The 15,991-nt window shown below is 42.2% G+C and overlaps 1 protein-coding gene across 2 annotated transcripts in view; it reads left to right on the top strand.

Moving 5' to 3' along the window:
* fgf14 (fibroblast growth factor 14) overlaps nucleotides 1-15,991 on the top strand; it is an 86,887-nt gene that overhangs the window by 13,688 nt on the left and 57,208 nt on the right. Inside the window, exon 1 of one of the 2 annotated variants that reach the window (XM_069533067.1) lies at nucleotides 2,492-2,677. The exons of the other annotated variant lie outside the window; for it this stretch is intronic. Within the exon in view, the coding sequence (XP_069389168.1) occupies nucleotides 2,605-2,677 (73 nt within the window). The 5' untranslated portion in view covers nucleotides 2,492-2,604. Of the gene's footprint in view, nucleotides 1-2,491; nucleotides 2,678-15,991 lie in introns of those variants that run through there. 2 annotated transcript variants of the gene reach the window in all.

Below are 15,991 nucleotides of genomic sequence, written 5' to 3' on the forward strand. Positions count from 1 at the left end.
AATAAATGGATAAAAGGATCATGGAGCATGAAAGACGGAGACACTGTTCATATTAAATGTTACTTTTTAAATCCAACTTGATAAAGTAGAAAACTGGTCTATTGAGACATTTATTTTCAGTTTTCACTTTAGTGCACTGGTGAATAGACTCCTGGGTAAAATCCTGGGTTTCAGCTCTATCACCACGAGGTTTCAGACTTAAAGTTAATACTATTTACTGTATGTTATTTTCATGCTCAATAAAATTGCTAGATTTGAAAAATGTCTTCCTGTGTATGATGTCACTAGTACAGACATGTTTGCATATAAGCAGGCAAAAAGTTATCGCTGCTCTCCATCTCCAATGGTGCAAAAAGTCACAAAATAGAACAACAGACTCATAGTTTAGAATAGGAATGATGTAATGATGCTGGTGTATGTGTGGTTGCCCGGCCTGACTGGCTTTGTAAACAAAATAAAAGCTTATTACATCCTTGCATCTGCCTCATCCTAGAGTTTACATGTTAGCAGCCATGCCTCTGGTGTTGTTGTCACCATGAAAGCTAAAAACAGTTGGCACGGCAACTATGCCTGCGGGGAGTGGAAGCAGAGTGACACACACACACACACACACACACACACACACACACACACACACACACACACACACACACACACACTGCCCTGCTGTCCCACATTAATACAATGATCATCAGAATTACTGTATTGTATTAAAACTCTGCTCTGTATGATCTGATACCTGTGAACTGTGGTATTGTAGCATTTATAACAGTGTGGGTTTTGACGGAGACCATCTCACTCAGTTGGGACCAGACTCTAGGTGCAGAGGGCTGCAGGGTTTTCTGCCAAAAAGAACTTGAACTTGCTGAAACTTTTTCCAGTCCACACACATGGTGCAGCGTCATCTGGCTGCGGTTGCCAAACGCATTCAAGCACACGCTGCAGACGGTAGATTTGTTCCTCTGTAACGTCGTATTTGTTCTTTGTAGCCAGCAATTATTATACAATCCTTAAATCAATGAAATTCATACTCACAGCATCTTTTAAACCGTGTTTTTGGTTTTTAGGGCACAGCACAAGCCTTCAGTTTGACAGATTTATTATGGACAGAGGACTTTACGGATCATATTTAATCGTCTCACGCTAGTTAAAACAACAGATAAAACTCCACACACCCCAGACGCTGCCCCATTGCATTTTCTTCTCCACAATAACTGATCCTCATGTTATTTTCTCCCCATCTTTCCTGTCAACACAGTCAGGAGGAGCTGGGCCTCACTGCGTTACAGGTGTTCAGAGCTTTCTATTGCTCTTGTTTCAATCTCATTCATGTCATTTGTTGAATATTTCAGAAAAAGCAACAGATTCAAAACAAATTACATTCTCCTCCGTCTTTCTTCTGCCTCCCAGTTTCTCACATTGTCTACCTCCGTCTGCCTCCATCACTCCTCCCTCCGTACAGGGGTCTGTTCTGTGCAGTGCTGGAGGTTGTGTGGTGGCTACGGTGGTATGCTGTGTAGATTTTTGCTGCAGTGCAGCAGGCAGTATTGTGCTGCTGCCTCTGTCTTTCTGCTGCTCTCTCTCTCCCTCTCTCTCTCTCGGTGTCTGTCTCTCGCTTTGTATGCATTCATTTGCACTTGTATATTGTTGGGGAGCAGTGGAACACTTCCACACAGTTTTGCTGTAAAAATAAAAATGCCAGTATTGCCCCAGAGCTTCTGTCTCATTCATCACACCAGACAAACCCAGCACATTGTTGATTATACCTTTTTTTTTTTGTATCCCTGGCACTCACACAGCTTTGTCAACATTTTTGTGACGACCTTTCAGATGTTCTGATTTTCCTTCTTGTTTTCACCATGTGCAAATCCCTGGTTTGAAGTTCAATCCCCACAGTTCCTGGCTGCTCTGATTCTAGCTGTCGTCCTTTACTCAGACATGGAGAGAGGGACAGAGGGAGAAAACGATGGGATGGGCAGCGACTAAGTAACATGTTTGTGGTTTTGAGTGCTCGGCACTCGGTACAGAAAGGCCAGTTCTCCTCAGGTGCACACACTGGGTTAGAGACGGTGAGGCACTCAGGCAGTGTGTCAGAGAGCAGACAGATGCAGCACCGGGGGACAGAGTGGAGGCTGAAACACTCCGGCACAAACATGTAGCTGAAGTCACCGGGTCCATGATACTTCTTAGAGACCTTTTTGTTTGCAGTAGCACACAGTGTCACTCGCTGTCACATGCCATACGGGCAATTCAGACGTTTCACCAACACCTTTTGGCCATGACATGACGGCACTTGACATTTCTGGTAGGTTACCTCCAGCTGGCCGGGAATGTGTCAGCGCTATCTGTGGGATGTGGTTATCTGCATGTTGGAAGACTGTGGTGTGAGAGGGTGTGGGTGACAGGCAAGGTATGCATGTGTGTGAGAAGGTGGCCACGCTTGTGTGATCAGGTTAAAAGGTTGTGCCAAGCTCTGTGGGACATTGTCTCAGGGGTGTGAAAAGTTGAGCAGCAGTGGAACGAGTCTTCTTAACTTTATAAAAACTTTTGTTTGAGAATTAAAAAGAGATTCTGGAGCTATAGTGTAGACGTTTGCCGTGAGGTATGGAGACAACTTCTTTTGCTAAGGTCGTGGAGCGGCAGGTACGCAAGGCGTTAAAGGCTGCAGGAGAGCATGGTGAGTCCCAGCAGAGAGCGACTGGAGAAGGGTCTCAACATGAAGACAAACACACACAGTTATACTTGTTGCAGTTTTTAAATCTGTCTAATGATGCTAGAAGTCTCTGTGGTATCTGGAGAACATTCATCTTATAGTTTTGACTCTGGGAAACTGTATTTTTAACGGCACAAGGAAGTGCAGTGATGAACTTGGTGCAAATTGGACTTGTTCAAGATACTTTCATGATTAATAAAGTTTAAATAAGCCGGTGACCTGCACTCTGAAGCTGTGTTGCAGCAGTTTGCAGACTTTTCTGTGGCCTGAGTCCCGCAGCAGGTCTTTATTCGCCACAGCTCAAGGCCAAGCTAAACAAGCCAGGCCTCTCTAAACAGTCCCAGGTTTAGAAAGGCCACTGCACTAAAAGTATTAAATCCCACAAGCGCTAACACTCATGTTAAAAACTAGACGTGGTCATTGATTCACTGGTTGAGTGTCATGAACAGTGACATGAAGTCTGTATGAGCAGGGTGAAAGTCTAACAAAGCACTGCTTCAACACCAATGAAGCCAATCACTGCATTGCAGATGGTGCGACTTGAAGGTCACACTTTGTAGTGCACGTGTGTGAGCATGTTCGCTTTATGTGTGTTTATGAATACAGCGCTTCTGAATTTTGTTTCATAATATGATTCTGTTTTGAGGCCAAAATAGGCGAGTGTGGATCAAAATGTTTCTTCTCTTCTTCTCCTTCTCTTCTCTTCTTATTGGCGAACCTGCACTTTATCCACCGGCTCCAAGGCCAAACACCATGGCCGTCTTTTGTGGCGTTCTCAGTGGAATCATCTCTTCTCAGTTATATAACAACTCTAAACCAGAGCTGAAACAGATCACGTCAATATATTGGCTTTATTTAAAAGAAAGGTGAGACGTTAAGAATCTTCTCCTCTTCTCAACACATACTTTGCTGAAAAATGACGACATTCTCTCTTTGTGAAGACGAGACTAATGCAACACTATCCTCCAGCGTCCTACAGCCATTGAACAGTGAAGGATGTGGGAGAATACATTTCACAGAAAATCTTTAAAATAATCATTTGTTTCCGTTGTCTTTCCAAGGTTGTGTCATTTATTGTTATGGTCAGTTTATTGTGGAAATTTCTCCACCTCTCAAGATCAGGTGTAGAAATATTTCAGACTGGATTTGCACGCGCTGTAAACAAGATAGTGGTGGGTGGACCGTTATTCTGAGTTCATAACTGCACCGTGTGAAAAGAAAAACCAGTAAACATGCTCACGTAGCAATGATCCTCAATATAGTAGAGCTGCAATTATGTCTGTAAACAAAACGGAGACAAGCTGTTGTGGTTTTGAGGAATATGAATTTAAATTCTGCACCATTTTCAAAGCAAATCTTTTCCACTGTGCTTGTGTGGATGTATAATGGATGTTTTATTTTCTCTATGGTTTTACACTGTTTTGATGATGGTCTGAGCAGCTTGCTGGTGTGAGGAGGATTTAGCAGCGTGAATGTGGGAGTGTGTTATAAGACAGTATGTACAGCACATGGAGAGTGAAAGAGAAAGTGAAGATCTGGCAAAGCTGAAAACTGAACCTCAGAAACCCAAAACCCCCTGAAGCTGAGTTAAGGTGAAATCACGTTTTAAGTAATTATACTATCGGATCTGAGTTTACCTGCTTCATCCAATCTATCAAAACCAGGGGGACCAGTCCGTTAGTGAACACTCATCTATTTTTAAAAAAGGACAATGTAGGTTTTCAGCAGGGACCACATTTGTATGGATGAGCAGGTTTGCAGCATGTGATTATAGAAACAGCACTTTTAATGTCAGTCATGTAATTTAACAGAAATATTCATAAATCTCAGATGTTTTTTTCTTAAAGGGTTTCTGGACATGTGATGGTTCAGCTAAACACATTTAGTATAACCTGCAGCAAATAGCTTCTAACTGTTGAAAAATAGTATTTACCATAATCTATCTTTTTTTTTTTTTTTCATCTTGGATGAATGAGTATGAATAACTGATTCCAAGTTGCACCAATCCAATTTCACCATGCAGATGTAGATATAGACTGAGTTACAGAAAGATGTTTCATTTGTTTACAACCTGAGATGCAACATGACCTGAAAGACCCAACACTGGGTTTCTGACTCTCCTCAGCGTGTGCCGATGCTTTTGCACATGGAAACAAGATGTTGGTCACAGTGAAACTTTTATAACCATGTGAATGACAACATGCAGTGTAGTTATTACAGCGGAGTCAACAGATATGAATACTCCATGAGATGTCAGTATGACTTCAACCCACAAGATTTACAATGTGAGCTTTTCAACATCTAGTAGGAAGTAAAAAGAATAAGTAGGAAGAATAGTGAAATACTGATATAATGGAACAATCCCTCCATTCTATTGCTATTCTTAGAGGTGGTTAACATTTACCACTTTACCATGGAGGATGTGCAGCTCTGTTGTTGGAGGTGTAACAGAAGAGCAGCGAAAGAAATCTAAACCATCCATCTCTCCTTTCACTCACTGTAGTAGCAGGTACTTTGTGGTTTGTCTCAGAATCACTTAAGTAACATAACAGCTCTGACCTAACTGTCCGACCTTCTCATGCCACTCATCTTTGTGATATATCCTCCTCAGGATTCCCAATACGTCAATAGTGAGGCAGCCAATCAAGCACTCACAGAGGAATATTGTAATACTTCACTTTAGATGTACTGATTTGTGAGATAAAGTTACCTCACATTGTATATTTCATGCACAGAATAATTCATAATCCATTGACAGTAAACAGAGATGGATGAATAATGACTACCACAGCTTTAATTGAACAAATAACTGGGTATATTATCCTGACAGGAGGTTGGTGTTCAGTTTTCCAAGCAGAGACAGAAGAGGCAGCTTTTTTTGGAGGTAAATGACGAGAGGAAAGACGAAGAGTGACTTTCTCCCGCATCTCCTGAGAATCATCACAGACAGATGAGTCACTGATGACGATCAATGAACGGAAGAATCAGTTTATTCACAGCCCGTATAGAGGTCTGCCCTGGTGGCGGAGGTGTTCAGCTGTATTTAAACCTGACTGTTGATACAGCAGAGGGGAAAAGCTGCCATCGCTGTGTGGTGTTCAAACCTCTTTTTAATTATTTCGTCCTAAATTAAATAATTGATAGAGACACTGTGGAGAGAAATGATAAGCCACTGACTGTGCTTTGGGTTGTATCACATAACACACAACACATTGACTCATCAATTTGGGTTAAATCCATGTTTTTAGTTGATCTGAATTGACATTTATTGAATTGCACATCCGCCATTGTTCTTCTAGTGTCAGACCTGATGGAAAGTAACCTTGTATTGACGAGACAAAATGAATCTGTGCACAAGCTTCATGCACAGCTGATGTTTCTGTCTAAAGAACTAAGTGCAACTGCATGAACGATCTTTTCCTCTCATGTCCTTAACCCTTTTTTTGAGTGGATGCAAACATTCATTTTACTTTAACTCAATCTTCAAATTGCCATATTTCCATTTCTGTTTGTGAATGCAACAAACAAACAAGATGCTGAGATGTTAATTAGTCACTGTTAGAGAGAAGTTGGTGGGTGTAGTTCTTCACTGAGCAGTAGCCTCGCTGTTTCCCTCTGTTTCTAGTCTTCATGGTCAGAGTTACAGCATTAAGACTTCCTGGCCCAATCTGTGCACTTAATGCAGAGATATACTGCATTTGTATATCTTAAAATGTACAACTGTATCTTAAAGATAAGCCACAGAGGTCATTAGAAAACAGACAGGAAGCAAAGTGAAACTAAACTTAATTTGGCACAGATAATGTAATTCTATGTAATTGAGGTGAGTTGCATGGATCTGCAGTGGTGAACACCAGTCTCCAATCAATGATGCAGCGGGAGAAACCTGTGGCCTCATGAATGGGTCAAACCCAGGTTGAATGTGTGTGTTCACTTGTGTGTGTCGTGCATTGGTTTTCTGATACAATTAACGCAATTATATCGAAACATGATCCAGATAATGTGGTTTTGAAGCCTTGAATTCTGAAGTCTGGTTTTGTTGTCACGCTGAGTGTATTCTCTTTAATGTGCTTTTCTGTTTGTCTTCCGTGCACTCGTACGTTTTACTGGCATCTTATTTTCTCTAACCAACTCCTGTGATTGATTGATCTGACTGCTGGATCTGTCTCCCGAGGGCATTCAGCGTGTTCATTGTTCACTTGTCTGTCTGTTGCTATAAATCCTAAAAGAACGGGGGCCGTCGGCTGTGCACAGGTGGTTCAAGCCGTTTAATGGCTACACACTGTATGTTTTCACTACAGGTCACATTGTACATGAGGTCAACCAGTACTTGCATTGGTTTCCTGTGCGTCAACACTGTTACACTATGTTTTTGCAGTAGACTTTGGGTGTTTGCTGCTTTGAGACGGTTCCTTGCTTTTTTAAGCCAACAGTCTAATCCTCTGCAGCCTCTGTGCAGGGGTCCTTATCTCCCTCTTATCTGTTTGTGGTGCACTTTATTTCTTTTTTCCTCCTCCTCTGCTGTATCACTTTTCCCTGCAAGGGCAACGCTGGCTCCCCTCGACCTGCTTCAAAATGACCTGTCATTAAAATCTGATCCTTTTCAGACTGAGCAGGACTGGTCTTTTGCATGCCAAAGTCTGGTTGATGGGGGCCGAACGTCCTCCCGGTGCCCTCCAACTCAACACGGCAGCAAGAAATGCTCTCCTAATATCTCCACCGTAACTCTAGATTCTGTTGACACTGACAAAGAAGGTTGCGACAGCAGAGGCATGCATGGATTCCTCACTAACCCAATCAGCAGTCTTTTTTTGTGCAGTGAGAAAAGAGCTGGAATAGGGGTGTGCGGCGATCATGGATCAATGCAAGCTGGAGCAAAATATGCCAGATCTTTGACCGTTGAGTAACAGAAGGAGCCTTGGCCACTGATCAACCTCGTCGATCATCAAAAATGGAAAGTTGTTGTTTTGCCTCAGACAGACAGACTTGTTGACGCAGGAGAAAAGTTCCTTACAAGACAAATAAACGCTTTGTTTTTCTTTAACTTTTTGTGTTTAGCAGGTAAAAAATGGTCTGACTGTGATGAAATTCAACCGTCTGGGAGGGATGTGTGGTCCTGCAGTGACGTAACATGTAGGTTCATCAGATACACAGTTTGTCTGCTGTGCAGTCTAGACGATAAACTGCTCCACCACCATTAATCCAATAATACTTTGTACTTGTTTCTTTTTTTTACCATAGTGGGATTTTCCCCCCTGAGTAATGATTTCTTTTCCTTCCTATTTCTTTCTTACAATAGCTGAAGCACAAAAATGTCTGTCAGTGATTTAAAACAAGTATTTAAAACTGCTGCGTCAACAGCAGTTTTCTCGCCAATGATACTAAAGGTTTGTTTTCTTTCCTCACAGCATAGATACGGTGCAGTCTCACACATACTAGTGTTTGTCGTAGTCTCGTGCACAGTAAATCAGTGTGTCAGATTTACTGATTCGCACCGGTCCTTATTTGATTACCCCATTGATGTCTATGTTGGCAGCAATGTTGATGGTGAGGAAAGGTAAGAGCAACTGACAAGGACACTCAGTGAAGCACCAAGGTCCTCGTGTCATGCTCACTCTGCACCAGCGTGTCACTCGTTGCTGCTGGGCTCCTCAGAAAAACTACCTCCTAAGACTCTCTATATTAATCTGTGTTTTGAGCTGATGTTATTAAAGGTGCCGGGATAAAAATGGATTGGGGAGCAGACCACTGAACGATGTAATGTACAGCAGTTATTTAAATAGGAAGAAAGTGGGCGACGGGACACCTGAGGGTTAATGACACTGAAACTACAACATCAGTGTAGTGAGGCACCACTTATGTATGCTGTCAATTAGCAAATTTATATCTTTTTGTATTTTTCATTTATGCTGAATCAGATTTTTACATCTAGTGATTTCACTTGTCCATCACAGCCCCAGTGAGACGACAAATCGAAGCTGTCTGTTTGTTTAATGCAGTGACACGACACACAGTTCTTGTGAGGCAGTAAATATGAACATGACTTATATGTCCTGTGTGCGGTCCGAGGTCTTGGGTTTATCCACATTATGTCATTGCGAAAGAGGGATCATGGCTCTTTTATGGTTCATTATATCACGCAAGAAGATAGAGGCCCATATGTCCAGGCCCTTTCTCATTGCCCTGTTGACAACATGATTTATGGCGCATATAAGCTGAGGTAGGATGTGCTGCATACGGCCATTGCTCTCAGCTTCGCAACATAAAATTTCTGTGGCGCTCTCGTGAAGGGGGCATTTAGAGAAGATTTGTGGTCTAGTCACTGTTCTTCATCCTCTTGAAGATCAATAATTAGTCAAAAAAATAAATAGTTGACCTGTGTGTCGAAGGCCTGCGCAACATTACAACACACTTTATTACTCGTGTATCTTTAAATTGCATTTTTGTGGCTGTAGTGTAGCATAGCCAGGCTAGCTCTGTTGTGCTTCAAGATAAATGCTAATGTCAACATGCTGCATGTTTGGCAGGTCTAAATTTCATTTTAGTCTGTCAGCATCATAGTATTGTCTTTGAGGTGCTGACCAACATTTCTATTCCTCGAGCTGAACGGCTTTCACGGCCGTAAATCACATGGTAGAGTCTTGCTACTCCTTCCAAGGACTGGACGTCACTGCAACACAGATTTATTTCAACTTTGAATGACGTAAAAGTTCAAAATATAATTTTGAGATAGTTCTATTTTAATGCCAGAGCCAGTTGGCAGTCTTCATTGTGTTAATGTAAGTAAATGTTGCAGTAAAAAATAGTGAGTGACAAGAAGGAAAATCCCTGCTGGCTTCATGCCCGCTAACGTTCCTGTTCATTCAGGACTGAGCTGCTGTGATGAAAGAGGCGCAGAACTTTAGCTCCCAATTCAGGCAGAGAGCAGGTGTATCCTCTATTTAAGATAATGTTATTAAAAGGGATACACTCACAAATGAGAGGAATTAAAACAAGTATTGTAAATGTACAGTATTTATTTCAGGTTAGATGAGTTCAGTTCAGTTATTTCTACCCTGACAGGAGGATACAACTTCGTTCTCACAGTTGTGAGGTTTTTTTTTAAATTTCTTGTGAGTCCGAAACAAGGCCAACGGGTCCCAGGAGCCAAAAGAGGCACAGTGGTTCTATAAAGATTATAAAAACCAACCCCACGTACACCATGTGAACTTGTGCTTAGGGCCAATTGCGATGACTTGCCACTTCAATCTCTGCTCTAGATGTTGTTGGAGTTAAATGGCTTTTTGTGCCGAGGCCTAGGTGAAGGCTGAAAAAAGCATTAACTATTCAGCAGCGTGTAATGTTAAAAAAAAAAAAAACGGTACAGTGAAATATTCATAATGGAATTGTTATGGCTCAGGAAAGTCTTACTTATTGATGCAACGCATGGGATGGAAATTGGGGCGGGGCTCCGTGTGGACAAACATGCTTACGAAACAGCCGGACGCTTTGGACGGCCGCTGTGCAACCTATGGAGTGGCCTTGTTTCTCACCACCCTCCCCTGTCCCACATTCTCCTCACAGCAGCCAGGCCACAGCTTCTCCTCTAAACCCAGCGGCAGCTTGTGTTTTCCTGTATCAGTGATGCTGCAGTTGTTGAAGGTATCGTCATCCTGGGCAGACACGACCTGTGTAGTTGATATCTGAGCAACATCCCCAGACTAAGAAGTCCAACCTGCCGTCACACACAGATACGAACATGGAGGTTGTGTTTGTCTTCTTTTTTTCTCTCGATTATTCTCGGAGCACTACTTTTTGATTTTTCAGTGCTGCATTTTCCCAGCAGCAGTCCCCTGTACGGTTATCTTAATGAATTAATTCCCCACTGCTGTCCCAGGTATAGCGTGTGTGTGTGTGTGTGTGTGAGAATGCTGACGCGAAGGAAGTCAGACTGTTCAGGGTATTTCACTGAAACCTGTGGACTCGTTGTGCTTGTACAGTGGGTTTTTTGTGTGTGTGTGTGTGTCTTGTGTCCAAGGAGTCAGTTTTCATTCCCCCTTTGAATTCAGGGCAGTGAATTGCCTGCGTTCCTCTGGGATTTATGCAACACCTTGTGGCTTCTGTTGATTCGAGCCTCCACCAGGAAAAAAAAAAAAACCTCTTGCACAACTCACACTCATGTTTGATTTCCCTTTGAACTGGAGAACCATCAGTTCCCACCTGGACTCACGTCTAGACTTGTTTGTACTTTGGAAATAATAGAAGGTATAATTGTCTAGGGGTCGGTGTACTCACTGTATGTGTGTGTTTTAATGTGTGTATGACTCACAGATGAAATCTTGTATTTCTTAATTCTATCTGCATGTTCTCTGTCTTCTCATCCCACATCTCCTGCCTGTACGTCTGGATCCAGCTCTGTGTTGTTGCCTGTTCTTCAACTCTTTTCCATGCGGAGCTGATGTCAACAGAACAAACTGCAATAATCTATTTCACCGCATTCTAAATACACATAAAATATAAAGCAGCCGTTTGTAATAAAACACAGCGAGTGTGTTTGAGTTATTGACTGTACGTGTGTGTGTATGACTTGAATACAGTCCAGCAGCTGTTGCTTGCACTCTGTCCTGGTGAATTTTTAATGGTTTTAACCCCCTACCTCTTTACAACATGAAGCATGAGGCACTTTTGCTTCCTGTTGTGGGAGTGGATGCATGACAGAGCAGGCTCTTAAGTAACAGTGAGGAAGTGATGGCTCTCCTTTAAGTTAGAAACCCCTGTGCACAATGTTTTGTGGTGTTCCACTCAAACCATAATGAAACATGACTTAACAGTATCGCTGCAAAAAGAGTGGTAGTGTGTTGTTCTATCTCTGTGAGGACCCGTTTGAGTTGGAAATGTAATTATGAATGACATTTTGGGAAAGTGAGGACATGTTGGCCGGTCAACATATAGTATTTTCAAAGATGTAACCGGACTTATCTTTAGGGTGAAGGTAGGTTTAGGAGAAGGTTTAGGGATTTAGCTTTCAGTTTTTATAGGTTGTTTTAGGATCTGCCCATGCACGTTCTGAAATGAAAATCTTGAAACTTTTTTATTTGACCTTTATTTTGCATTTGTATGGACATTGAATGTGCATTTCAGTTTTGGACATGTTATTTCCTTGTCTTTGTATCTTGAACTTGGATCTTTGGAGTTGTGCTCAAGTTGTTTGCATTTTGAATTTCTTGTAGTTCCTGTTTTACTTTGAAGTTTCGTACCTCCTGCTTTACTTCCTGTCTTTGTCTGGTTTTCTTCCTCTGTGAGTGTAGGCCCTGGCAGCATGTGTTTCACCTGTGCTTCCTTTGTGTTTCACCTGTGTTTCTCCTCTGTATCTCCTCTGTGTTTCCCTTGTGTATCCTCTGTGCTTCCTCTGTGCTTCCTCTGTGTTTCCTCTGTGTATCCCTTGTTTCCTCTGTGTTTCCTCTGTGCTTCCTCTGTGGTCCCCAGTTTTCATTTGTCCTTTTCTGTTTCAGTCTACTAGTTCCCTGAAGTTTCAGTTAAGTACACGCTCCTGTGACGTGTTGTCTGAGTTTGGATTATTTCAGTCTGTATTTCCTTGTGCATGCTTTGTAAGACTTTAAATCACCAAACTAATGTCTTCACTGCTCCTACATGTCTGTATGTCTTTGAGTCCTGCTCACATAGACAGAAGCACATGATACCATACATGTGTGTAACTATACTGCATTTGTTCAATTTGTTCCCCTTGATTCTGTTCACGTTTGAGTTTAAATAACAATCAACACAGATTTACGAAGGCCAGCTGGGTTTTAAATAATTAACCACAATGTTGTTCAAACACTTGGGTCAATGTCAGATGACTACATGATGCTACAATCTCAAGACTAAATTGTCCATAATGGAGAGTTTTTTTTAGATCTGAATTACATTTATTTTTATGACCTCTTATCCTCTTGTTTTCTTTAGAAACTGTTTCTTTGTCCACTGACAAATAAGAGTTAGTTACTTATTCTTCCAGCCTGAGCGCCAAGCACATCGATTTGATTACAAGTAATAATTTGTCCTCTTACTGTCTTGATGGAGTCGCTGAAACACTCGCAATGTTTACTCACTGAGAGGTTACAGTGATTACATCGATGCACCTGTTCTGTACAGACCGACTTCCTGCTTGTGCAAGATATAAAATCAGAGCTGTAAAACATTGTCACATCTGGCAAGGAGGTTACGTTTGGAGGTATGAGTTGTACTAGTGTGTAAATATTTTAGAACATATTGACCGATGAAAGATGAACTCACTGTGCTCTGTGTTTCCTGCTACTACAATGTCCTTTGCAACTTAATATGTGTAGAATTACCTTTGTCTGTGTACAGGTATACTGCAGACTTGTATTTTAAAAACTAACTTGCAGTTTTGGCCTTTAAAGCTAATAAAATTATTTAAACAACTTTTTTTGGGTCATTCATGACATCAGGAAACATGCCCCTGTACATGCATACCAAATGTTTCCCTCCGTTATTGTGCCCTTTCTATGTTTTTATTTGAGTGTAATAATGCTGAATTAATTATAGCTAATTGTTTTTTTATGGCCTGCTTGTCTCGAACTCAGCTCAGCTTGATCTCCTTGTTGCAGCTGCAGAAGTTTGGCTCAAACATGTGATTTATCACCACCGACTGTTGGCAACTAGAAAATACACGGAGGTTAATCCAAGTAGATCTTCTAGACAATTAATATATGGCTCAACAGATTTTTCTTCTAAATGCAGTGGAAACGAAGCTTGTGCGTGTGTGTGTGTGTGTGAGATGGCTGAAGCTCAACAATCTCAGTTAGTTGTCGCATGGTGATTTATTTATAGGGATGAGTTGAACAAAAGATAGAGTGTGTGTGTGTGTGTGTGAGGGAGGAAAGTTCAGCGCGTTCTCAAAGATTTTGGCGTATGTACCCGTGTGTGGACATGTAAAGAGGCCATCCTGCTTTTGATTGGATCATAAGACAAAGCAGCCAATCACAGCGTGGCATGACCTTCCAAGTATCCAATCCCAGTTGTGGGAATTCATGGTAGAACATTTGCTGCAGCAAATACACAATAACAACAACACAGTGTCGGTGTATATGTAATACATCTCAGAGTACAGGCACGTGAAAGTGTTTTTCCATGCATATCCAGTGTGAGATCACTTGTGTGCTTGTGTACACGTGTGTGTGTGTGTGTGTGTGTGTGTGTGTGTGTGTGTGTGTGTGTGTGTGTGTGTGTGTGTGTGTGTGTGTGTGTGTGTGTGTGTGTGTGTGTGTGTGTGTGTGTGTGTGTGTGTGTGTGTGTATTGTGGTGCAAGTGCAGCAGCCATGCAGTTTGTCAGTGAGAGCATGTTTCATTTCAGTATTTATGTGGGTGCGTGCTCTGTGAGTTATAGCGGTGGGGAAGTTCTGCCTTCAGATACAAATGGCATCCATCCAGACTAGAGCACTGTGGCTCTGATGAATTTGTCTCAGTGCAGATTCTCCCCACAGCGCACCACTGTCTACTGAAGCATGTTCCATTAATCTCCCCTTCTCTTTCTCCGTCTATGTGCACGATTCCTCTCTGTGCACTGTGGATGTATACATACTTGGACTGCAGGATAACTTGTTGTCAAAATTATAAAGACATTTTCATATTGTCACGTTGTAAATTGCTGGAAGTTCTTCTTTATCAATGGAGTTGTAAGTGGTTGCTATATATGTAACTCAAATTAGCTGTGGCTAAACTTTGAGATGTTTTTTTTTTTTTTACCTCCACTATCCAAACATTGTGAAACAGGGTGTTCACAACATTTTCATTGATTTCTCACAGAATAATTTGTTGCTTGTATTCCCAAAAAACCCGACTAGTTTGTGCAACTTGGTGCGGATACAAACCTGGATCTGGTGAATTTAAATGTGGGTTCTTAAGGGGACTGTTGGGCCTTGGTGGGAGTGTGATGAATTTGGAAAAAACTCAAACCTTCCCTTTAATTCAACTGTGTAACAAACAAGGACACTTGTGAATAAAGTGCTTTCCAATCCTCTTTATCATTATACTTAACTCTTTTTCCTTCAGCTCCTATATCACTGTTATTATCTCCTACACACACACTCATCCCCACTCGCCTCTCCCTCCCCCCCCCTCTCTATCTCCCCCCTCTCTTTGGTGCATATGGAAACTCTAAGAATAGCTCTGTCACCTGATGGGCCTGATAATACTGTATTGATGCCAGACCCACACTGCCCTGCGCCACTCTGTGTGGGAGTGTATGCTGCAAAACGAGTGAGTTAGTGACTGCACAAGTGGCTGCGCATCTGTGTGCGAGCGTGTTTCCCACCAGGAAGCAGGGAGTCAGTGGCTTGTTGACATCCAGAGTCCTGTTCCGCAGGAGCTTAAGTCACCCAGGGGGACACTGTGTTACTGATTATTGAGGCTATAGACGCAAAGGGGGGACGGGGAACACGCCGCTGCACCTCTCTCACTGCCTCTCGCTTTGACCCTCTCTTTCGTCTCAACCTCCAACCTCCTCTGCCTACCTGCCTCTTTACTGCTTTCCGTCTCTTGTGTCTCTCTCATGCCTCATGATCCGGCAGTTTTCCACTCCTCTTTCTTCTCTCTGAGTCACACGTCAATATCTTTGTGTACACTTAACCTTTCCACGTTTTCCCGGTGCCTCTCGCCTCCCTCCGCTGATCACACACTGGCTCTTCTGTGATGACACATGTGGTTTATTCAGCGGAAAACACTGTGTACTCTGCCTGCGTGCTATTCAGCCAGGGAGGGAAAGGCAGGATGGAGAAGCAGGGAGGAGAAAAGAGAGACATTAGTTGCCGTTCTTTGTGCCGATAATCCAGGCCCCAATTTTTCAAAAGACGCTATCTGAGTCATAGTTAATCTTTCCTGGAAGGAAAAGACTTGATTAATATAATAACGTGCTTCAGAAAAAACAAGGTCACACTTTGTTCACCAGTTATAAATAGTTTTACTTGGAGTAAGAGACATGTACTCTTTGTATAACTTTCTCATTTAGTCTCATTTTACTCCATGTGCGTTGACATCTGTCTGCTTCCGGACAGTTGTTTGCCTGCCACACACTGTTTCATGTGCAAATCTTCCATCTATGTGATATGATTGTGTTTTTCCACCGGCCCTTTTTGGATGAGGTGCTTTGCCTTTGTGGCCACACAATCTATCCAGACCTGTCATCATGTGTCCCTCGTTACTTTTCCTTCTCCATGAAAAGACTCCGTCACAGCTGGGGTTTGAGGAAACCGGCAGCTTGAGCTGAAATAAGCCGGC

Source organism: Paralichthys olivaceus, chromosome 10 (assembly GCF_024713975.1).
Source record: "Paralichthys olivaceus isolate ysfri-2021 chromosome 10, ASM2471397v2, whole genome shotgun sequence".
NCBI lineage: Eukaryota > Metazoa > Chordata > Actinopteri > Pleuronectiformes > Paralichthyidae > Paralichthys > Paralichthys olivaceus.